Raw genomic sequence first — 24,877 nt, forward strand, 5'->3', positions numbered from 1 at the left:
GTACAATGCTGAAAATACAGGATAGGTGAAAGCGATGAGGTGCTGAGAGTCCTCTTTGCAGGTTGACATTTATTTGGATGACTCATGTACTGGAGGCAGCTCTGCAGGGTCCTCACTACCTAAGCTGTTGTTACATTAAGTAATACCATTTGATTCTAACCTTAACCCTTACCTTAACCACACTGCTAACCTTAACCCTTACCTTAACCACACTGCTAACCTTATGCCTAATCCTAAACTTAAATTAAGTCCAAAAAGCACATTTTTACAATAGAGCAAATTTTGACTATGCCTCTGACCCATCTAGTGGAAACCGTTCAGCTCGGCCTCCAGGACAAGATTCATGCTAATAAACGTCAACTTGTGTCTGGTTTCACCTGTCCAGTTGTGTTGTAACTGGAATATAGAACTACAGTGATAGAACTCAGAATGTTGTCTATATGAACTGAAATGTCTATATGATTTAAAGTCTCTACCAGATCTGAAATGTTTATATGAACTGAAATGACTATATGAACTGAAGTGTCCCTATGAACTGACATTTTAAATGAACTGAAATGTCCATGTAGTATGAACAAAAATGGCTATATGACCTGGAATGTCCATATTAACTGAAATGTCTATATAAACTGAAATGGCAGATCACAGTTGTAATCCCAACAACTCAGACACATTCACCAGGTTACTTTGCAGTTTATTACGATAAATCTCATTTTGTACATCCATACATAAATAGCGACATATTTCAGCTGTTGTGAACAACATTGGACAGAAGCATCAATCAAATCCAAAATATTAACAAACAGATCTACAACACTGGCTACATTGAAAGATGTATAAATTACAGGATGCATGTAAACCATTCTTCATCTGTCATCTCAATCTTTCACCTTGTTTGGCAGAGAGTAGAGCTAGAGCCAATACCACAGAAAACAGGGGATACTTAACACTATAGTGTATGGGGCTTTACATACATAGGGCTACGTAGCACATTCATAGCAGTTCCTAACACTGTCATAATCACTACATAAGCATTTATACATGCAAATGTCAGCTAAGCTTATCAGCCGCAAGTTGCCATAAGATAATGCAGTGACATCTACCAACCTGCAGTTGAGCATAAACGTGAATGTTTATGTAGGGCATATGAAGGCATTATACTATAAATGTGTTATGGTTTTTTGGTGTGAAGCCCCGCCTACAGTAAAGTATAACTGGATTGAATCAGGAAAGTCCACTAATACCAAAATATTGTATAAATGGACATATCCAATAAGTTGCATATAACCATGTAGTTGTATTAATATGAGTTTGTAAATGAAGCAACAACATCGAAGCCTGTTTTACAATCACCCAAACACAGGAAAACTTTTACAAAATTTGGCAGCACAACAGTTTGGCAGTGTTCATTTCTATTAATAATTCCATTTAGTTTGTATTAATATAAACCTAGAATTTGACTAAATCTAAAATAAAATGACTTTAAGGGATATATATATATATATATAAATATATACATATATATATTTTTTTAGAAAAATATTTCATTTAATGCAGCATTGTACTTTTGAATATAAAATGAATCAAATTGCACAACATTTGTATGATACTTAAGAAAATGTTTTTTATAGTTATTTTATATGAGCAGTTAAAATACATAAGTATTCAGATGGTTTCAACATTGCCAATTTGCAAAAGCTTCAATCATATTCATCATATCTATATATATCTTATAAGGTCGGATGACATCCATAAAAATGACACAACCAATTGATTCTTGGTCAGTTATCTTCCCAATTTATTTTGTGGGGCGGCAGGGTAGCCTAGTGGTTAGAGCGTTGGACTAGTAACCGGAAAGTTGCAAGTTAAAAAAAAACCTGAGCTGACACGTACAAATCTGTCGTTCTGCCCCTGAACAGGCAGTTAACCCACTGTTCCTAGGCCGTCATTGAAAATAAGAATTTGTTCTTAACTGACTTGCCTGGTTAAATAAAGGTTAAATAAATATTTTGTTTTAGACTGTATGTTGTTGTTTAAAAAATTAAATATTTGAAGAATTTCCCCAAGAACTGAACTTTTTTTTCTCAAGAGGACCGGGTAAAAGACTGCTGTTCTCAAACTCTCCAATGCTTTGTTGACACCCTGTGAAGAATATGCCACATATCAACATCTTTGAGCTTTCAGTTTGAAAAACAATCAGTACGGGGACTGCATTTTTTATGCATATTAAAGTATAGTCGTAAACCTAACTTGAAATTGTGCATTTATCTTAAAATCACATTCTTCAAATTAGGATTTGGGTTTAAGATACAGTAGCACAGTGAGTACTTCTACTCTTACAGAAAACAAATACATGACAAAATAAACATGTCAAAGTATAAATATTAAATCGATATTTCAGAGTTGGAGTTTAGAGAGGTGGATATTTTAGAGTCCAAGTATATTTAAAAACAACATAACAATCATTGTCTTTGTATAATATTTGATCATGTCAGTCATAATACAATTATGAAATTTATATTCTGAAGGTAGCATGCTCAAGCAGGTGGTAGAGTGAAGGGAGAATAGGGCTGTGTCCCAAAAGTCTTAATGTTATTTCCTTATCTCCTTCTCTTGTCTCCTTCTCTTGTCTCCATTTCTTCAATACCACTGATAGGTAAAGGTGATAAATAGAACCTCAAAATATAATTGATATACTAAATATATACAATTATTAATATTTTTCTCTCTGTCTCTTGGGACTCAAAAATTAAGTTTGTTTTGTCTGACGATTCATACCCAAAAAGTTATGAACAGATGAGTCTATGTCCCGTGTCAAATCTTGAGTAGATCCAGCTACATATATATGCCAAATCTGGAATGAATGGAAATACCTTTCCTTAATCTGGAATGAATGGAAATACATTTCCTCATTTTATTCAGTGTCTATATTTTTTCATTAATTTGGGGTTGAGGCATACAGTTGGATCTAAAAAACACTTGTCCTGGTACGTGAACTCATCTCTACACCAGACCACTTTTGAGGCCTGAAAACATCTTACTAACTTTTGTTTTGAAGTGAAGTGTCCCTTTAAGACTATTGGGACCCATCCTGAGGTGGAAAGATGGCTGGAGGAAGGGATGGAATGATGGTGGATAGATAGCTGGTGGAGGGGTGGAATGATGGTGGATAGAGGTGGATAGGTGGTTGGAGGAGGTGGTGGATAGATGGCTGGAGGAAGGGGGTGGAATGATGGTGGATAGAGGTGGATAGATGGCTGGAGGAGGCGGGTGGAATGGAATCCTAGTTGAATCTAAGTATTCTATTTGGGCCCCCTTTTCTTTCATGCATACTGATCTTAGAAGACTTAAACAATATGGTGGAAGTCTATGGGCTAGCTAGGTTTCACTACATTAGGAGGAGGGGGAGGAGGAAGGGAAGCTACTTCCGGGAATTGAGATGCAACCGACCTACAACTGTGCAGAATGAAAGACAGATAGACAGAGAGACAGGATAGAATGCTGCAAGGTAAGAAAAGCAGAGTTTTGGAAAAACAACAACACATTTGGCTGGAAGAGTTTCTCTCTGGCTTTCACTCTCCCGCTCTCTCTCGCATGCTCCTTCCATGCCCAGCCGCCGCCTCCTCACCCTATCTCTCTCACACCTTACCCCGGGGTGGCCAATCTTGACCAAGGAGAACCGCAGGGATGTGTAGGCTTGAGCCCAGCACTAACACGCCTGATTCAACTACCGGTAGTTAACTAAGCACAATCTTCAATGTAGACCATGATTAGTTCAATCGGCCCTGAATCCTACAGGGGTGGATATGTTGGGTCTGGAACAAAAGCCTGCACACACTGAGTTCCACCCCATGCCCCCCCTCCCTCACTGCCTGTCGTTAGAGAGCATGTTGAAGAGTGCCTGCAGCAGCCGGTCATCTCTGTGCCTGTAGGGCTTGGCGCTGTAGAAGCCGTCACTGTAGTCACTGTAAAGGCTTTCATCCTGCCCGGCCCGCTGGTACTGGTTGATCCTGTCCAGGGCCTGGTACAGCTTCTGGGGAGTGATGCGAGGGCCTGCTCCCCCTGGAATGGAGTATGGCCTGCCCTGGTGCTGCTCTCCCCTGCTAGAGGGGGCCTTTTCTGGGGACTGGGGCAGGGCGGCGGGGGTCTGCCGGTTGAAGGCCATCTGGAGGAGACGCAGGAGGGCCAGGGAGGGTGACAGGGGTGGGGAGGAGGGCCTCATCTGCTTCATCTTGGGGGTGGCAGAAGGAGGGGGTTGAGTCTTCTGCGGTGAGTGGGCCTCAGCCTGGGTGGACAGTTCCTATAGGGTTGGATAGAGAGAAAGACAAACAAACATACAGACAGAAATGGTTTAGTGGATGAGGTAAGTAAGTTACACAGAATTGCATTTGAGGTCTGACGACAGTCGACAGACCGTATTTGCACATGTATATCTAACTATCTCATATGTAGACACTAGCATGGTTCGGGAGATAATAAATATGAAGTTAAAAAGAGGTGAAAAGTCCCTTTAATTATCGCACTCACCTCCATCATGTCGTCCATGTGCTCTACTCCTCTACGGTCATTCTGGACAGCGTTGTAAGGGACATACACTCTGGGTTTCTTCATGTGCTCGGGCTTCTCTGACGTGCCGTGGAGAATCAACTTCCAGGTCAGGATCTGGCCTTCATTCTCCATCCGCCCGGACTGACAAAGGGAAATAGAAAAATAGTGTAAAAAAACACCCTGTTTAGACAATATGTTGATACAACACAATGCCTATGCTATGTGGCATTTGGAGCAGTTCGACCACTGTAAATGGCCAGCTCCATTTTCTATAAAGTTTGAAATCGTCTAAACAAACTTTACTGGAAAGTAATGGATTGGAACTATCCCTTGACTGACCGTGTCAGTTATCTTGAGGGTCCAGGTGCCAGTGGGGTCTTCTCCCCAGGTGTGAACAGACATGAAGTCCCAGTTCCTGAAGCCGTTAGATGACATGTCCCTCTCTCTCTCTGCCAGCAGGACCGTGCTAGTGCCTGATACCAGAAAATAATAATGGTTCATATAGCCTTGTTTGGCTCCAGTTTTCAGTTTTCTATTGTATGTATGTGTTTTTTGCTTTTACTATCCCGGGGACCAGAAGTCTTCACAATGATAGTTAAACAAGGCAAATTCTGACAAGTTGGGACATTTTGCCGGTTCCCACAAGGAAAAAGGCTATTTGAGGCTTAGGGGTTAGGTTTAGGGTTATAGCTAAGACACATCGGTAGGATTGTCAAACGTTTGCCTGCCGACTGTACTTAGCACCTCTGAACAGTGTCAGCAGTCAATCGCATTTGTGAAATCATCAGCTACTCAATTAAAATCATCCAAACCAGAAGGTGGCAATAGCGTTGTTTGTCAATGCATGTCTGTGTGTGTTTCTTATGGTCTAGATTCCAGTGTTAGCTAGCTGCGCTAATGTTGGTATTTTGTAGAAGTCCTTGTTGATACTAGCCAGATGGCCACAGCTAGATAACTACCTAGCAATATGACGAATAAATACTTTAATTCACTTTCCATAATTCCATACTGCCAGTGCCAACACATAGCCAACTGTTTAGCTAGCTAGCGTTAGCATATTTGCTAAAGGACACTGCTCTAATTCGGCAGCTAACACAGGCAGCTGTTTCATGTAAACCAGCAAATCCATTGTGATTTAATTGTAAGGTCAATACTTGCTACAGTGGTTAGCTAGTTTGGAGGAAGTTTTTAGTGTTGTGTGTATTGCATCTGTGTACTTACTATAACTAGCTACCATCCCATATCCTACATTGCATATGAAGTGTGACTGGCTCATCTGTGGCTGTACAGAGAAAATGCCATCTTTAAAAATAAAAATGTTTGTTGTCACCAATGTTGGCTGCCCCATGTGGGGGTTCGTGCTCTCTGATTGGCTCAAGTCAAGTTGTTGGTCACTATTCTACAAAGGGTAGGTTTGTCACTTCCGGGTCAGCACGCAGCAGGTACCACTTTTGTTCTAGCAAGATAAGTAACGTCCTCCCACTGTAAGTACCTCGGTGTGCTTCATGCTTTAAGGTTACAATTACGGGTTGGATTAGAATTAGGTTTAGGAGTTAGGGTTAGGGGATAAGGTTAGGTTAAGGGTTATGGTTAGGGAAAATAGGATTTTGAAATGGAATCAATTGTTTGATCCCCACAAGGATAGTGTGTGTGTGTCTAACCTGATGGGGATGTGAGTGTGATGTGTAGGTCTCCTCTCCTGGTGTACTCGATGCTGGCCTCCACTTGCACATGCTCCAGTGAGAGGACAGCGTTGTCCTGGCCATTACAGGCCTTGGTGGGGATCTCAATGGTGATCTCTCCTGCTGCTTTCAATGCCCTGGGAAAAAGACAAAGGACAGGAAGTTAGTACTGTGGTTGTACTACCACCATAACATAACATACCAAACCAAACGACATTGGTTCAACGTATACTGGCCACGATTCATATATTGTACAATCGAATACAGTCAGACAAAACATGTTCTCATTATAAATCAAAATAGTGACATTTAACCATTATTTACTGTTTATATTGGTATGTATCCACAAGTGACATATTACTTGTGGATACATGTCAACATTCTGACATATTTCTAATGAGAGTTGTCTGTCTGAGTATATTACATAACTATGACATGTTATATTGACCAGGTATGACAACACATACATTTGGATGGCCAGTGGTTAGCTCAGAATCAGGGTTAATCTGTATATTCCCCCAGGATGTGAATGGCTGGAGCAATGACACACATGGATGCTTAAATACTCTGGATTATACAGAGTGGCGTGATCATGATGGCCTAGGTCAGAGTTACCTAACTGGTGGCCCCAAGGGATTTTATGTGGCCCTCAAAAGTTTCTGAGCAAAATAAATAATGCTTTTAAAAATATACATATTTGTTTTTATTGTTGGACATAAAAGACTTAATGATGATCCCTGGCCTAGGTAAAAAGGGAACTGGGTGGCATGCCAATGAGTCGCTTAATCCCAGCTGCCTGGCAAAGGGACATGATCAAGAATTGGGTTGTACAGACATGTTTTGTGTTTGTCCTTTGTGTTTGTAGTCACAAATAACTTTATCCATAGCTAATATTGTCTTCATAACCTAATCTCTTCCATTGATGTTTGGTTAGCAGAGGCAAGTAAGGCTGTTAAAGGAAATCCGAACTGTGGACTACAGTCTCTTATAGCCTGTAAACTACTGTCAGGGTAAGGAACCATAACTGTAAACTCTAAAATACCAAACCTATTCTTTGAACTGAAGGTCATTTGGAGGATGTAGCCTAGGGCTGGTGACTAAACTATCTAGCGCTCACACGTCCTAAAGCAGTTAATCCGAAATGAAGGTAAACAAAACATCTGCTCAGATAAAAAAAAATCCTTCCTTCAGAGGTTTAATCTGGAAATAAATGTTGGCTATGCAACATTTGCCAGCTAGCTTTAGCTCTAGCTTTAAACTTCTAAAGCCTAAAAACCTAAAGTTATTAGTAAATAGAAGATTTCTCCAAAGATTGTTTGAGCCTTCCATTAAAGAAATCTAAGTCGGAATCCTAGCTTTCCTATCAATACAGACCGTGGACATACATACACACATGTGCGCATATGCACGTACACATAACATAAACACACAAAAACACAAATCTCTAGCTTTCATTTGACTGTTGTTATAATTGTTCCATATGAGAAACAGGTCAAACTACAGATGTCATTAGAAGAGCCAAAATGTAAGGACATCTCAGGACACGGGATTCTGTCCCTAATGGAATTATCGGTGCACTCTATGAATTTGCTTGTCCACCGGAATTAGTCTGAATTGAGCAATACATGGGGGCAGGTTAACAGCACTGGGACAGTAGCCGAAAGGTCACTGATTTCGAATCCCCGAGCCGTCTAGGTTAAAAAATCTGCCAATGTGCACTTGAGTAAGGCACTTAACCCTAATTGCACCTGCTCTGGATAAAAGCGTCTGCTAAATGACTAAAATGTTAATGACAAATGCAAGTATGTTATGTCAGAAGGATTAGATGTTTCTGGTACACTAGAATGTTCAAGTGTCTTTGTACCTGGGCTGGAAGGAGTCATCCCTGATTATGCACTGTTTCTTCTCAGGGACGTGTTTCCAGGTGGCCGGGTCGGCCAGGTCCACCAGGGCCTTGGCATTGAGCAGGCCGAAGCCAAAACGACTGTTGACCATCAGGCCTGCCCCGTTCCTCTTCCAGCCGGGGTTGTTGGCCAGCGGGTCGAACTCAGACGTCCACACCACCAAGTGCTGCAGATCCCTCCACGTCAGCTCAGGGCTGGGGTGAGGGGTTAGTGGGGATAGACAAATAAGAAGTCTGACATGTCTCTAAACACCTAGTTCATTAGTGGAAATCGTTTAAGTCATGATTGTTGCCTTACTTCTGTTCCAGTGCGAGGGCAAATATCCCAGCAGCTAGTGGGGCGGAGGCGGAGGTTCCTGTGTGTGTCTCTGTGCATTCATTATGCAAATCAGCACTGGTCTGCAGGAAGACAGAAGTAAACAAAGTTATCATAGTTATTACAACAAAATGTGACACAAACACTCATCTCAATATACAGTGGTGTGGGGGACCTGGGGGCTAAGGTCACTCACTATTCTCTGGTCAGTGTAGTCTCCGCTGCTGTAAGCGGTAGCCAGGGTGGAGGAGCACTTCTCAGCGTACCAGGGGGACAGGCCCTGCTGGGAGGCACTGCTGATGGAGATGGTGTAGATGCTGTCTGTGTAGCCGTCGCAGTCGCAGTTGTCCCCCTGGCGGCCCCCGTTTCCTGATGCCCACACGAAGATAGAGCCCTTCCCTCCCCGGCCCTGAGGGGAAGGAGATGGGTGAGGAGTTAGTGTTAAGTTTGTTTTTACTAGCCTTTTGCTTAGGTTCCTTGTCTAGCTTCCCTTTTTTAAAATCAAATTTCAATGTATTTAGATTATTTGTTTGGATTTTAGTTTGTTTTGACTTCTATGTGGTTAAAATGGAATAATTATGTTGGAATAATAATATGAGTTCCTTATTTATAAATGAGTCATTATGAAGTGTGGAGTGCTGTTGAACGGTCAATTTTATAATCAATATGAACTTGGTGATACAACAGAATAACATGATGTAGATTCATGGGATGCTATTTTTTTAAAGGGAAAAAGAGAGGACTTTGGTTTGTTACCTTCTGGATGCCGTACTCAAAGGCTTTTGACGCAAGGCGACCGGGACCCTCGACTGTTTTTCCATCGTCGTTGGGTCCCCAGCTGGCACTGTAGATGTCCACGTGGTCCGAATTGAAGCCAATAGAACTGGCCTCGATGGCATCCGTCACGATACCGTCCAACATGCGGATCCCTGCAAGTCAACATGATGGAACAGGATATATTTGATTGACTGTAGTTGAAGTGTTTTGCACGTTGTGCGGTCTTGTGCCCATATATAAAACATGCATCAAATCAAATTTGATTTGAGACATGTGCCGAATACATCACCTTACAGTGAAACGCTTACTAACAAGCCCTTAACCAACAATGCAGTTTTAAGAAAAATAAGTATTAAGTACAAAATAGATGAGTAAAAAATAACAAATAATTAAAGAGCAGCAGTAAAATAACAATAGCGAGGAAATATACAGGGGGTACCGGTACAGAGTCAATGTGCGAGGGCACAGGTTAGTCGAGGTAATTGAGGTAATATGTACATGAAGGTAGAGTTAAAGGGACTATGCATAGATAATAAACAGAAAGTAGCAGCAGCGTAAAAGAGAGGGGGACAGATGGACAATGCAAATAGTCTGAGTAGCCATTTGATTAGATGTTCAGGGGGTCGAAGCTGTTCAGAAGCCTTGCCGTGCGGTAGCAGGTAGAACAGTCTATGACTAGGGTGGCTGGAGTCATGCCAAATCTTTTCAGTCTCCTGAGGGGGAATAGGCTTTGTCGTGCCCTATTCACGACTGTCCTGGTGTGTTTGGACCATGATTTGTTGGTGATGTGGATACCAAGAAACTTGAAGCTCTCAACCTGCTCCACTACAGCCCCGTTGATAAGAATGGGGGCGTGCTCGGTTCTCATTTTCCTGTAGTCCACAATAATCTCATTTGTCTTGATCACGTTGAGGGAGAGGTTGTTATCCTGGCACCACACAGCCAGGTCTTTGACCTCCTCCCTATAAGTTTGTCATCGTTGTCGGTAATCAGGCCTACCACTGTTGTGTCATCGGCAAACTTAATGATGGTGTTGGAATCGTGCCTGGCCATGCAGTCATGATTGAACAGGGAGTACAGGAGGGGACTGAAAATGTCAATGAAGACACTTGCCAGTTGTTCAGCGAATGCTTGGAGTACACATCCTGGTAATATGTCTGGCCCTGCGGCCTTGTGAATGTTGACCTGTTTAAAAGTCTTACTCACATCGGATACGGAGAGCGAGATCACACAGTCGTCCAGAACAGCTGATGCTCTCATGCATGCTTCAGTGTTGCTTGCCTCAAAGCGAGCATGGAAGTAATTTACCTCATCTGGTACAGTGCCTTGCAAAAGTATTCATCCCCTTTGGAGTGTTTCCTATTTTGTTGCATTACAACCTGTAATTTAAGTTGATTTTTATTTGGATTTCATGTCATGGACATACACACAATAGTCCAAATTGGTGAAGTGAAATTTTAAACAATCACTTGTTTCAAAAAATTCTACAAAATTAAAAAGTGAAAAGTGGTGCATGCATATGCATTCACCCCCTCTGCTATGAAGCCCCTTAATAAGATCTGGTGCAACCAATTACCTTCAGAAGTCACATAATTAGTTAAATAAAGTCCAGCAGTGTGTGCAATCTAAGTGTCACATGATCTGTCACATGATCTCAGTAGATATACACCTGTTCTGAAAGGCCCCAGAGTCTGCAACACAACTAAGCAAGGGGAACCACCAAGCAAGCGGCACCATGAAGATCAAGGAGCTCTCCAAAAAATATCCAACACTTTGAACATCCCACGAACCACCATTAAATCCATGATTAAAAAATTGAAAGTATATGGCACCACAACAAACCTGTGAAGAGAGGGCTGCCTACCAAAACTCACGGACCAGGCAAGGAGGGCATTAAGAAGCAACAAAGAGACCAAAGATAACCCTGAAGGAGCTGCAAAGCTCCACAGCGGAGATTGGAGTATCTGTCCATAGGACCACTTTACGCCGTACACTCCACAGACCTGAGTTTTACAGAAGAGTGGCCAGAAAAAAGCCATTGCTTATTGAGAAAAAATAAGCAAACATGTTTGGTGTTTGCCAAAAGGCATATGGGAGACTCCCCAAACATATGGAAGAAGGTACTCTGGTCAGATGAGACTAAAATTGAGCTTTTTGGCCATCAAGGAAAACGCTATGTCTGGCACAAACCCAACACCTCTCATCACCCCGAGAACACCATCGAAGCATGGTGGTGGCAGTATCATGCTGTGGAGATGTTTTTCATCTGCAGGGACTGGGAAACTGGTCAGAATTTAAGGAATGATGGATGGCGCTAAATACAGGGAAATTCTTGAGGGAAACCTGTTTCAGTCTTCCAGAGATTTGAAACTGGGGCGGAGGTTCACCTTACAGCAGGGCAATGGCCCTAAGATACTGCTAAAGCAACACTTGAGTGCTTTAGGGGGAAACTTTTAAATGTCTTGGAATGGCCTAGTCAGAGCCCAGACCTCAATCCAATTGAGAATCTGTGGTATGACTTAAAATTGCTGTACATCAGCGGAACCCATCCAACTTGAAGGAGTTGGTGCACTTTTGTTTTGAAGAATGGGCAAATATCCCAGTGGCTAGATGTGCCAACCTTATAGGAACATACCCAAAGAGACTTGCAGCTGTAATAGTTGCAAAAGGTATCTCTACAAAGTATTGACTTTGGGGGGTTGAATAGTTATGCACGTTCATGTTTAGCTTCCAGGTTAGAGTCACGCTCATTGAAAGTGGTAGCTGTACCCTTTAGCTCAGTGCTGATGTAGTCCATGGCTTTTTGTTGGGGTGTGTACGTGCAGTCACTCTGGGGACGATGTCATCAATGCACTTATTGATGAAGCCAGTGACTAATGTGGTGTACTCCACAATGCCATCGGAAGAATCCCGGAACATATTCCAGTCTGTGCTAGCAAAACAGTCCTGTAGCTTAGCATCTGCGCCATTTGACCACTTCTTTATTGATCGAGTTACTGGTACTTCCTGCTCCAGTTTTTGCTTGTAAGCAGGAATCAGGAGGATATAATTAAGTCTCGATGTTTTGCTCACCTGAGGTAGAGTGAGCAAAACATTGAGACTTCCTTACTATTAGATTTCGTGCACCAGCTGTTGTTTACAAATATACACAGACCGCCGTCCCTTGTCAAACCGGAGGCGGCTGTTCTATCTTGCCCAGGCAGTGTATAACCTGCTAGCTGTATGTTATTCAAGCACGACTCGGTGAAACATAAGATATTACAGTTTTTAATGTCCGTTGGTAGGATATGTGTGATCGTAGTTCATCTATTTTGTTATCCAATGATTGTACGTAGGCTAGCAATACTGATGGTAGAGGCAGATTACCCACTCGCCGTAGGATCCTAACAAGTCACCCCACCTACGTCCCCAATATCTCCATCTCTTTCTCATGCGAATCACCTTGTCTGAAGTAAATCCTTGGTGTCGGACTCGTTAAAGAAAAAATCTTATTCCAGTACGAGGTGAGTAATTGCTGTCCTGATATCTAGAAGCTGTCACGCCCTGATCTGTTTCACTTGTCCTTGTGCTTGTCTCCACCCCCCTCCAGGTGTTGCCCATCTTCCCTATTATCCCCTGTGTATTTATACCTGTGTTCTCTGTCTGTTTGTTGCCAGTTCGCTTTGTTCGTTCAAGCTAACCAGCGTTTTTCCTGTCAGCTCCTATCGTTTCCCAGCCTCTCTTTCCTTGTCCTCCTGGTTTTTGACCTTTGCCTGTCCTGACCCTGTACCCGCCCACCTGACCTCTCTGCCTGACCCTGAGCCTGCCTGCCTGTATCTTTGCTCCACCTCTGGATTACTGAACTCTGCCTGACCCTGAGTTCACCTGCCGTCCTGTACCTTTGCCTTGCTCTGGATTTTCGACCCCTGCCTGCTTTGACCTGTCTTTGCCTGCCCTTGTTGCTACAATAAACATAAACGTACTTCGAAAGTCTGCATCTAGGTCTTACCTTGATTCCTGATAGAAGCTCTTTTCGGGCATTAGAGATGGAGGCAGAAACATTATGTACAAAACATTATGTACAAAATAAGCTACAAATAACGCGGGAGAAAAACACACAATAGCACAATTGGTTAACTGGTGTAGGCCTACATAAAGATCTGATAGATTTTCTCATTTTAATATTAAATATTAGCTACCTCCTCTGTGGAACAGGTGCCCAATTGTTGCTCAGTCATTTGGTAAAGTGGTGTTGCGTAATCATCCACTCAAAAAAGTAGGCTGCCACCAGGACAACTTCCCTTCCAGCTGCTGTGTGGGTCACCCAGATGCACACACACACACACACACACACACACACACACACACACACACACACACACACACACACACACCAGGTGTGCTTGCGTTACATCTATTACCTCCAACCTTGGAGTTGTACGCCACCCCGACTCCACATTTATTGTTGTCTGCCTGCATGGCGATCTCACCGGCACACCTGGTCCCATGCCTGAGTACATACAGAAACAGAAAACACAATTACAACTAAACATAACTTTTTCTTTACAATCTGTCCGTAACGGAATGAAGTTATATTTTCATATACATGTAGCAGTGGATTCAGAATACACCAGTCTGATCCAAACTTTTGTGAACTGGTTTATGGTAAATCTCAGTATTGCTTACAGTAAGCTTTAAATTTCATCAAAACTTTGCCGATCCACTATAAAACCTCTGGAAGAGTGCCAGTGTCACTCGATTTACTTCGGTTTTGGATACCTAAGATCCTTCATCTCATTATGTGCTTGCCATAGAAAATATTGATACTGAGGGGAAATCTTGTCAATTGAAATTGAAAGGCCCTTTGGTTTCATGTCATTTGGCATGCTTATAAGAGACAATAAACAGCCTGCTGCTGTAGTCTAAATTATACAGAGAGCTCCCAGAGTAGATTGACAACAAAAGAGTGGGTGGGTAGTGGGGTGGGTTGAGTGTGTGTGTGTTTTTGTGTGTGATCCTCACAGCTGTTATAGAGTGAGTCCTCATTTAAAGGAGAGAGAGAGAGAGAGAGAGAGAGAGAGAGAGCGAGAGAGAGAGAGAGAGAGAGAGAGAGAGAGAGAGAGAGAGAGAGAGAGGGGAAGGAGCATTGAAACATTGAGGGTTTTAGTAAGTGGTTTTCTGTGTGATTTTAACGTTTCCCAACAGATGAAGCCATTTTCTCTCTCTCCCTCGGCTTCAAATCAAATTCCAACGATGTGGTGTAATTGACTCTTTTCAGTTGTTATGGTTAGGATCTACCATATTAATAGATTTACTATAATTATACTATCTGTAATATTGTAATTCTACGTCTATGGGATCTACCACCCAAGCAAACACTACTAGGCACAATGGCAGATAGTGGAAAGGTTTAGTCGTTAGCCTGACTTTCATTCCTATGAACTACTTTTACTGACCCACACACTAGCCTGTAACCTACAGTACAACATATAGAGTACCAGTCAAAAGTTTGGACACACCTACTCATTCAAGGGTTTTTCTTTATTTTTTAATATTTTCTACATCGTGGAATAATAGTGAAGACATCAAAACTATGAAATAACACATATGGAATCATGTAGTAACCAAAAAAGTGTTCAACAAATCCAAATATATTTTATATTTGAGATTCTTCAAAGTAGCCCCCCATTGCCTTGATGACAGCTTTGCACACTCTTTGCATTCTCTCAACCAGCTTCATGAGGTAGTCACCTGGAATGCATTTCAGTTACGAAGTATATGGCTCCCAGGCTAGATCTCTTGGACATGTAGTAGAATAATTCAATATACAGCATTTTCCAGTAAATGTTGAAAATTGGTCAGTCTATAGATTCCCTGGGAAATGTATTTCATTTAAAAAAAATCACATTTACCGTAATATATAAAGCAAGTCAACGAGGAACCCTATCAATATGACTGTTATAACATTATTTTACATCAACAGCTCCAGTTGGATCATCTGTGTGTCTGATACACAAAGGAGATGATTGTGGACTTCAGGAAACAGCAGAGGGAGCACCCCCCTATCCACATCGAAGTGGAGAAGGTGGAAAGTTTTAAGTTCCTGGGTGTCCACCCACACAGACAGTTTGGTGAAGAAGGCGCAACAGCGCCTATTCAACCTCAGGAGGCTGAATAAATTTGGCTTGTCACCCAAAACCCTGACAAACTTTTACAGATACACAATCGAGAGCATCCTGTCGGGCTGTATCACAGCCTGGTACGGCAACTGCACCGCCCTCAACCATAAAGCTCTCCACGGGGTAGTGCGGTCTGCATAACGCATCACCGGTGGCAAACTACCTGCCCTCCATGACACCTACAGCACCCGATGTCACAGGAAGGCCAAAAAGAAAATCAAGGACAACAACCACCCGAGCCACTGCCTGTTCACACCGCTATCACCCAGAAGGTGAGGTCACTACAGGTGCATCAAAGCTGGGACCGAGAGATTGAGAAACAGCTTCTATCTCAAGGCCATCAGACAGCTAAACAGCCATCACTAACTAAGAGAGGCTGCTGCCCACATTGAGACCCGATCACTTCACACTTTAATGAATGGATAACTAGTCACTTTAAACAATGCCACTCTAAATAATGTCACTTGAATAATGTCCACATATCTTACATTACTCATATCACATGTTTATACTATATTTTATACCATCTACTGCACCTTGACTATGCCGCTCGACCATCGCTCATCCATATACAGTGGGGCAAAAAAGTATTTAGTCAGCCACCAATTGTGTAAGTTCTCCCACTTAAAAAGATGAGAGAGGCCTGTAATTTTCATCATAGGTACACTTCAACTATGACAGACAAAATGAGGAAAAAATCCAGAAAATCACATTGTAGGATTTTTAATGAATTTATTTGCAAATTATGGTGGAAAATAAGTATTTGGTCAATAACAAAAGTGTATCTCAATACTTTGTTATATACCCTTTGTTGGCAATCACAGAGGTAGGGTGTTACTGTAAGCCTGCCCCCTTCTGATATGGTTATTTAATCGACAGAGAGGATGCCGTAACTAGGAAGTGAATTACATGGGTTTTATGGCAGCCTTCTGACTGCATGGGACCTTGATCCATGATGAATAACATTCTCTATTACTACTGGAGATTACTCATTTTGATGGGATACTATGCTAGATAGCCCACATAAATATAGGCATACAGTATGCATGTAAATCATGAATATACACATTATGGTTTGAAAACAGATGAATGTGTGCGAAAGTCCTACCTACACACTTAAAGCCCTACCTACACACTCCCATATGTCACAAATAGCCATGATAGCAGGTATGTCCCTGAAATAAATAACCAACTTACTTGTTCTCATTGGTGGAGTCGTACCTGGGGAAGGGGTCAGGGTCGTTGTCATTGAAATCGTAGCTGGCTGCTGTGTCCTGGATAAGGACGAGACAGGGAAATCACAGCAGGATTCAGAACCCAATCTGGCAACCCACTTAACAGGTTACTAGACCAAGGGCCAACCTATTGTCACTGAGATGGACTGTATAAATAACATCTATGGATGGTTGAACCCCAGACAAGAGGAACACGGAGGAAATGATTTAGGGCTGAAACAAAGCCATTCGGTTTGAGAGAGGGGAATGTATAACATTTGTCAATATGTCTTTGTCTTAAAGGTTTATTGCTAAAAGGTTGAAGTAACTGAACAAGACAATATAATCTGCAGTTAAAATGAGCGTGTGGACAATGCATCTAATAATTCTAAAGTTTTTCTTTTGAATCAGAATCATTAAAACCAGTCTGCTCTAATGTACATGAAAACAAATAAGCTCAAGAAAATTACTTTTAGTGTCAATTAAGGCAAGAATTAATCTGTGAAAATTATGCAAATGAAAGCAGAGGGCATCGATGAGTGAAGATGGATGAGCGTCTCACTTGAGTCCATTGATTAATCACAGCCATACTAATTATAGTCAGAGTCTATTCTATCAGCCTTGTTGTCATACTTTCTCTCCCTCCCCCTCTCTCTATCTCTCTGTCTTTCTTTCTCTCGCAATCTGCCTCTCTATATGGAGATTCTAGTGCTAGTCTGTCAATGCCTGGTGTCAGACAGAGAAATTACTGTTTGCCACCAAAACGCAGATATCTCAAGATTCACAGATTTCCTCTCATTTCAAGATTTGAGAAATGTGCCAACATGACTGTCTAATGAGCTTTGGTTAATTTTACAAAAACACCTGACCCCCCAAAAAATATTGTTCAAAGCCATCGTCTCACTTGCAATTGGGTTTGGCGACCTAAATGTTGATTATTTGAAACTTTGACAGAAACTTTTTCAAAATGAGCAAACACCAATAGTCACTAGCTAAGACTTCTTCACTATAACCTTTAACCAACTTGAGGAAAAACGTTGGTAAATGCTAAAGACAACTTTGCAGTTATACTAGCCAAGTATTATATCTGTCAAAGCAGCAACTACAAAACAATCTAGAACCACAATAACTCCTCCTATTATTGATGTCCAGTTCTGTCCTCAATGCACACTATACAACCGTCATCACCACCTATCATATAGCAATTTATTACTGCTTCATGAATGGCTGTGTAAGTGTCACTGACATTGCTATGGGAACGCTCTCCCTTACTGTTGCCGTGGAAACATGGTCTTACATAGTTGGGGTAGATGTCGGTGTGGTTCCACTCCAGACCGTCGTCCAGCACGGTGATGACCACTCCTTTTCCTGTGAACCCTTTCTTCCACACAGGAATCACGTGGAGGTCCAGCTTGGGCAGGGAGGACGACGTCCGAGTGTCTTGCTGGAATGGCCGACACAGAGGGGGAAGAGGAGAAGGAGAGAGAGAGAAGGAGAGGGAGAGTAGTTTAAGTTGTTTGTAGTTAAATCATGTGCACAGTACATTAAGCAATAAAGGCATACTCCAGGATTTTGGCAACGAGGCCCTTTATCTACTTCCCTAGAGTCAGATGAACTCATGGATACCATTTTATTTCTCTGAGTGTAGTTTGACAAAATCCTGAAGAATCCCTATAAGACAAGATCTCATGACATTGGCACTGGATTTCCATATAGGATTTAGCTCCCATACGACTCAAACAATGGAAAAAGAACAGCACAGCTGTGGTGCCTTAAGAATGAGGTACTCCAACTAAATTGCGTCTGTGAATATCAAGTATCATAGGCCAGTATCCAAAACAACGGAGAAAGGTCAACTGAAGATGGCCACCTCGCTTTGCTAGCTCCCTCTTCGCTAATGGAGGCTGTCATGTTCAAAGTTGACCTTCAGGAATTCATTATCAGCTTGTTGCTTTCTTTGTCCTGGCTGAGTCCACTCTCTTGACCACTTACAGTAGGAAACCCTTGGCGTAAAGAGCATGCAGGTTAATACTTCCATACAACAAAATTACTCAACTAAGTGGATCATTGAAGACCGCACTAAGGTTGAGAATCTTGCGACGCATAATAAAACAATAATACTTCATGATTGTGCCATTGTGCGAGGCCAAGCCTCTATCACCTCTACCAAGCCTCTGTCTAATCAGTGATACCTTTAATGTATTTCATGTAAATATATGTGTATATGTTTGGGGTACCCAACTAGTGTTAATTGGCTAATCAGTAGGGAGTGAGAGTGCAGCGGTCCTCCCTGAGGGGAGATGGGATGATTCAGAGCAGGAGGGACTAAAAAGGGACTAAAAAAAGACTAGGAAAGTCTTGGAGCTGCTGTGTTCCCTCCCGCATTATGCACAGACACTGCAGAACGCCACCCAGTGCAATGAGTCATCGCTGTGATCTCTCTATCTCTCTCTTGCTCTCCTTTTTTCTCCTTTCTCCTCTTTCTCCTCGCTTGCTCCGTCTTTCTTCCCCATTTCTCCTCTTCTCCTATCTCTCTTCTTCCTATCTCTTTTGCACCCCTTCTTTCTCTTTTTCTCTCTCTTGATCCCTCTTTCTTTCCCATTTCTCTTCTCTTTTGGGCCATCTCACTCATCTTCCCTCTCTCTCTCCTCTGTTTTTCTCTGACTACTAGAGGAAGTGAAGAGATGGGGGGTGGTAGTGGGAGATTGGAGACTGACTCTGTTTGAATGATCATCAAAACCCTCAGATTCATCCTTACAACACAAATACCACACCATTAATTTCTACAACAGGGACGGTTGACAAAACAATCAAATGTACAGCATTTTCCCCCTATAGATATCCTACCAAATGACCAAAACGTATAAATGTGTCAGACTATCAAATATTCTGTAAGAAATCAGGCTGTGGGGTCCTGTTGACGGCTTCTGTAACTCCTTTGTCTTGGTATCGTATTGGATGACTCATCTATTGACTGGCACGTAAGCTGTGGGCTCCAAACAGCCTTGCTCGCACGCACAAGCCAACATTTAGAATGGACACTTACAGTAAACAAACACATCGGCATCCACACACTCTTACAGTATGTGCACAAACTGAAACCTATACACACACACACACACACACACACACACACACACACACACACACACACACACACACACACACACACACACACACACACACACACACACACACCACTTGACAGAGGGAGTAATCTAAATGTATTATGAGTCACTACTTTGATTGCATTATCAGGCAGTCACCCACTCCTACAATCTCTATCTCTCTCCATCTTCCTATCTAAACATCACTTTCACCATCCAATCCTTCTCTCCATCCCTCCCTCTCTCCATTCTGTCTTTCTCCCTCACTGCCTTCTTCCCCTCACTCCAACCCTCCTTCAATTCTTCTATCCATCAGTACCTCCATCCCTCTGTCCAAGTCATGTTCTTCATTCCTCCCTCCGCCTTTTTGCCTCTCTACGCACTCCTTATCCCCTCTCCTTTCACTATCACTTTTTTCCCTTCAACTTCCATGTCATTCCTGATATCTCTCATTAGCTTTATCTCTCTTCCTCTATCCTTCGTTTTATGTCCTCCCACACACACCCTTATTTATATTTTCCCTTGGGGATTACTACTATTTAATTCTTTATTTCTTTATTTTTCTTTCTTTCATATTTGATATCCCTGACTGAAAGTCCTTAAGGCTGGCCTAGACCAATCAGAGGTCTGTAACAAATGAGTGGACAGGTGTAGATGTTTGTCAGCTATGCCCTCTCAATGGCAGACATAAACGAGCACGTCATGACCAATTCAATTAGGGTCATCAGCTCAGATGAGTAAAAAGGATCCATCCAGATTTATTTTCTTATGTCCTACAGTGAGTGACTCAGTTCATTAAGTTCAGGGAACATAGAAAGAACGGACAAAATACACACACTGACGCACGTCACCATATTAAAACACACACACACTGACGTACGTAAACATACTCAAACACACACGCACGTGCACACACACTGATGTACGTAAACATACTCAAACACACACACATGCACGTCACCATATTAAAACACACACACACAATGACGCATGTAAACAGTCTCAAACACACACGCACGTGCACACACACTGACGTACGTAAACATACTCAAACACACACGCCCGTGCGCACACACACACACTGACGCACATAAACATACTCAAACACACACGCACGTGCACACACACTGATGTACGTAAACATTCTCAAACACACACGCCTGTGCGCACACACACACACACTGACGCACGTAAACGTACTCAAACACACACGCACGTGCACACACATGTCCTATCATTATGAGATAACAGATGTTGACTTAGCCAGCACTGCTGCCATGGAAAACAAATAACTAAATTAGAATTAATGACTCGCTGCATTAAATAAATGACCAAATACCGTTACAAAAGTTCTCTCCACTCTCACAATAATTGCAAGGGGGCCATAATAGCATATCAATGTTAGCAAAATCCTATTGGCATGCAATTATAACACAACTTGTAAAAGTAATGACATAGAATAAAATAGTTAAAATGGAGTATAGGTTGGTTCAGCCAAATCCTAAACACAGGATGAAGTGGATGTGTCTGTAATGTATCCGGTAGGGAATACATAGCTGTGACACTCCTCCACTGGCTTGGCCTCAGTGGGCTGAAATAGCCATTGTGTATGGCTAAATTGGGTCTTAATGTGTGACAGCCTTTTCCGTTCCACTGGATCATGGTTGGAGAGAGAGTTCCCTTACAATCTCCTGCCAGGCCAGCATGTTCAATTAAACAAATGGGTATTTTTACTGGGATTTTGGATGATTACTAATTCATTTGACTATCGCAGAGTTAAAACCTTTCTTTCACATTTCTCAAGTCTCGCACATACGTTTTCATGTGTGATCGCTGAAGATACTTGTCTCATCCTCACACACGTGCATGGCAATATAGACACATGCTGTTCCTCACACATGTAGGCTTTCCTTTCATTTGGACAGATCCTAATTGTGAAAGGCAACAACATTAATACATCTAAGTCTTGCGCAAGACCTCTAATGAACTGGTGCTATACACACTTCTCTAAAAGGCTTGTGAAGGCAAAGCTTCTACTCATTAGGAAGCTGTCCGTCCCTGCCAGTGCTGAATCTCAGGGGCTCTGGGATTGTGTTAGCCTGGTCCCAGATCTGTTTGTGCTGTCTTTCCAATACCCAATGACTATGACCATTAGGAATTGGCACGACAGCACAAGCAGATCTGGGACCAGGCTAGGATTGTGTTTGTGAATCAGGTCAACCAGAAGGCAGCAGCAGACACCAGCCGGATCTGAACTGACATCACTGATAGTCGGGTCAGAAAACATATTTTAGACTGCTGTTTATTCAGCTTTTCAGTTATGGTCCTGGCTATTGGCCACCATGACAAGAAATAACCAAATAACTACACAGACAGACAAACAACCAAATAACCACACAGACAACCAAATAACCACACAGACAACCAAATAACCACACAGACAACCAAATAACCTAGACTATTCAAAGTGTAATTTTACACACTGGGCATGACTTATAGGAAACATATGGGAACATGTGGATATTTGGGACTTACCAGGTACCACTGCTGGTTCCACATAGGGTCATTGAACAGCTCGTCCACCGGACAGTCCCGGCATGACCCCAGTGACGCCCGCTTACTGCGCCGCTTCTCATATTGTTGCTCCGCCCACGATACCTTGACGCCCAAAGAGAAAGAGAGATATGAGAAGTCTGCCATATTTAGGTTGATGCTGTATATTCGCTTACGTAGCTAATTCACACACACATGTGTTTTATTCTGAAAACTGGAGGTATTTACCCGTGAGAGGAGTCTACCAGAAGAGACACAGACGCACAGTGTGTCCAATATGGCACCCTATTCCCTTTAGTGTACTTCCCTTCTCAAAAGTAGTGCACTATAAAGGAAATAGGGTGCCATTTCAGACACGGCCATAGACAATGTTACAGATGCAGGACTGTTTACCCGATCATCCTCGGACAGGCGTTTGGTGATGTGATCGGCACTTCGTTTCGTCCTGCTGGGATGAGTCTGGTGTTTGAACAAGTAATGGTTTTCTAGCGCCCCAATCTGCAGACAGGAGGAGAGTGGTGGGTTATTGAATATTTCATAGAGGTGATGTAATACCATTATCCTCTTCCTGTCAATCCCGTAACATAGGACTGCCTGCAATTATTAATGCAATAATTATTAATTATATATTAATCAAGTGCCTTGGATCATATTACACCCGGAAGGACATCTCCCTTTAAATGTCTTGAACAGCTTGTTGAATCAGTACCTTCGATCATTCTCAAACATGGGTAGCTGTTGATATTAAATTATTATATTATAATGACAGGAAGGCAAATACCACCACAACAGCAATAGGCCTGCTAGTTTCCTTATTAGTTATATTTATAGCCGGCCTTGTTTAGCAATTTCCTGGGAAAGAGAAACACAGCTAAACCCACTGAATCTAAAAGTGCTTAGCAGAATAGCATGCACATTGTGCAAATAATGAGTCAATCACAGATACTGCTTCAAAGAAAAAGAACACTAATCTAGGATACGAGTTACTCTGAGCCACGGTTTAGGCCTATTATTATTATGGAGTTGAAATGGCATCCTACCCATCCCCCTAGCTGAATGGAAACACAGGTTAACCATTGACCTGTGTAGTCAGAGCGCTAGTTTCCTCTGAGTAGACTAGAGAGAGATAACCTGGGGGTGTATAGGCCTAATGTGTTTGTTTTGGACAAGGTGAATTACAACATTGGCGATCGACATATTTACAGAAGGTGGCTATCATCAGTATACAGCACACAATGAGTCATTGTTACAGTCTATTACATGAAATATGGATTGGATCCCCATCATTCGCCCAAATACATTGATAGACTAATTGTTTGTACTTGTTTGATGATATACATGTACTTATTGTAAAGTAACAGTGATACGCAAATACACTGATTGTAAAACAACTAAAAAGCCAATAATGGACATTTAATAGGTTACACGAGGACCGAGTTTGTGAAACCCTGGGTTACACTATTGAAATTCCCTTCTCACTCTGACCAGACTTATGAAGATGATTGACAGAGTGCACCAATCACAATAGTTGCTGTTTTTAAATCTCAGTTAAAGCATAAGTTCAGTAATGATGCTGTCTGTGTAGACTACAACATCAGGAACAAGGCTGCCATGGCACCCTCCATCTCAGCTTTCAGCATGTATACAACCGAATGAATAGTACTAATAAAAAAGTGGAATACTGTTACCAAGACAAGATACTGAGCCAAACTGAACACAGAAATATGCATATTAATTGTATAGTGTAAAGAGATACACGGTTCAAAGACCACAATTGTGGGGAGCAAACTTGTTACCGGGGCGTTGCTGTGGCTCTAACCTACCTGGCGGACTACTCGGTAGTCCAGTTCTTTGGCAATGGACCTGGCGGCGTCCAGTCCTCCGGGAATCTCCACCGCCCATTCGTTGAGGTACTGTCTGTCCCCGAATGAAGCATTTACGGAACGAGCGATGGAGCAGAGAACCGCAAGAGCACAGCACATCACCGTTGTTCGGCGACATCTCATTTCCATCTCAGAGAAAATACGATTAGATTAAAAATATATTTGATTGATGCTCTTGGAAGGCATACAAGACAACAAATTAAAAACAAAAATGCAAGTAATATTAAATAAATTGGCTCGACTTGCATGTATTTTTTCCTTCAAAGTGCAGGGTGGGAAAGAGTACCTGTCACGGCGTTATTGCCTTATTGAACCATCTAGGAAAGCAAGCGGAGAGTAAACCTTGGAAGTGGGCGAGAATATTTACACGTCAAATTACAAATCGGCTCTGACGTCAACGAGCCTACATACCACGGGGTAGGGTCTATGTTCGAGTCCCGAGAGAGACACGAGGAGAGAAGGAGCGTCAGAGGGGAGGGGAAAGTTATATCTAAAAATATCCCCGTATTTTTTAATTCAAGCTAGTAGGGGTGACAATGAATACTACTGTAATAGTAATGCATGTGCACCAAACATGCAGAGGAAAATAAATGTAGCACCATCCTTCTCTAATGTTTAGCCTACGTGATAGTCTACTTTCCCCCCATTCAAGAATATCGTTTTTTTAATAGAAGAGACCCCCACCCTCGTAACCCCGCCTCACTAACGCATAGTCTATGTCAGCCCAGTAGACTAT

The 24,877-nt window shown here is 42.2% G+C and overlaps 1 protein-coding gene across 1 annotated transcript; it reads right to left on the reverse strand.

Moving 5' to 3' along the window:
* Positions 1-673: 673 nt before the first annotated feature.
* pcsk1 (proprotein convertase subtilisin/kexin type 1) lies at positions 674-24,569 on the reverse strand. Its single transcript, XM_021610543.2, has 14 exons — positions 24,082-24,569; positions 22,652-22,756; positions 22,241-22,363; positions 17,896-18,042; positions 16,582-16,658; positions 13,627-13,715; positions 9,206-9,378; positions 8,646-8,858; positions 8,432-8,532; positions 8,095-8,328; positions 6,210-6,367; positions 4,888-5,021; positions 4,528-4,689; positions 674-4,300 (listed from the first exon to the last, which is right to left on the reverse strand). The coding sequence occupies exons 1-14, from the start codon at positions 24,268-24,270 to the stop codon at positions 3,866-3,868; spliced, it is 2,340 nt and encodes a 779-aa protein (XP_021466218.1). The 5' UTR covers positions 24,271-24,569; the 3' UTR covers positions 674-3,865.
* Between the last annotated feature and the right edge of the window lie 308 nt (positions 24,570-24,877).

The sequence above is a fragment of the Oncorhynchus mykiss genome, chromosome 7, assembly GCF_013265735.2.
Source record: "Oncorhynchus mykiss isolate Arlee chromosome 7, USDA_OmykA_1.1, whole genome shotgun sequence".
Classification (NCBI taxonomy): Eukaryota; Metazoa; Chordata; class Actinopteri; order Salmoniformes; family Salmonidae; genus Oncorhynchus; species Oncorhynchus mykiss.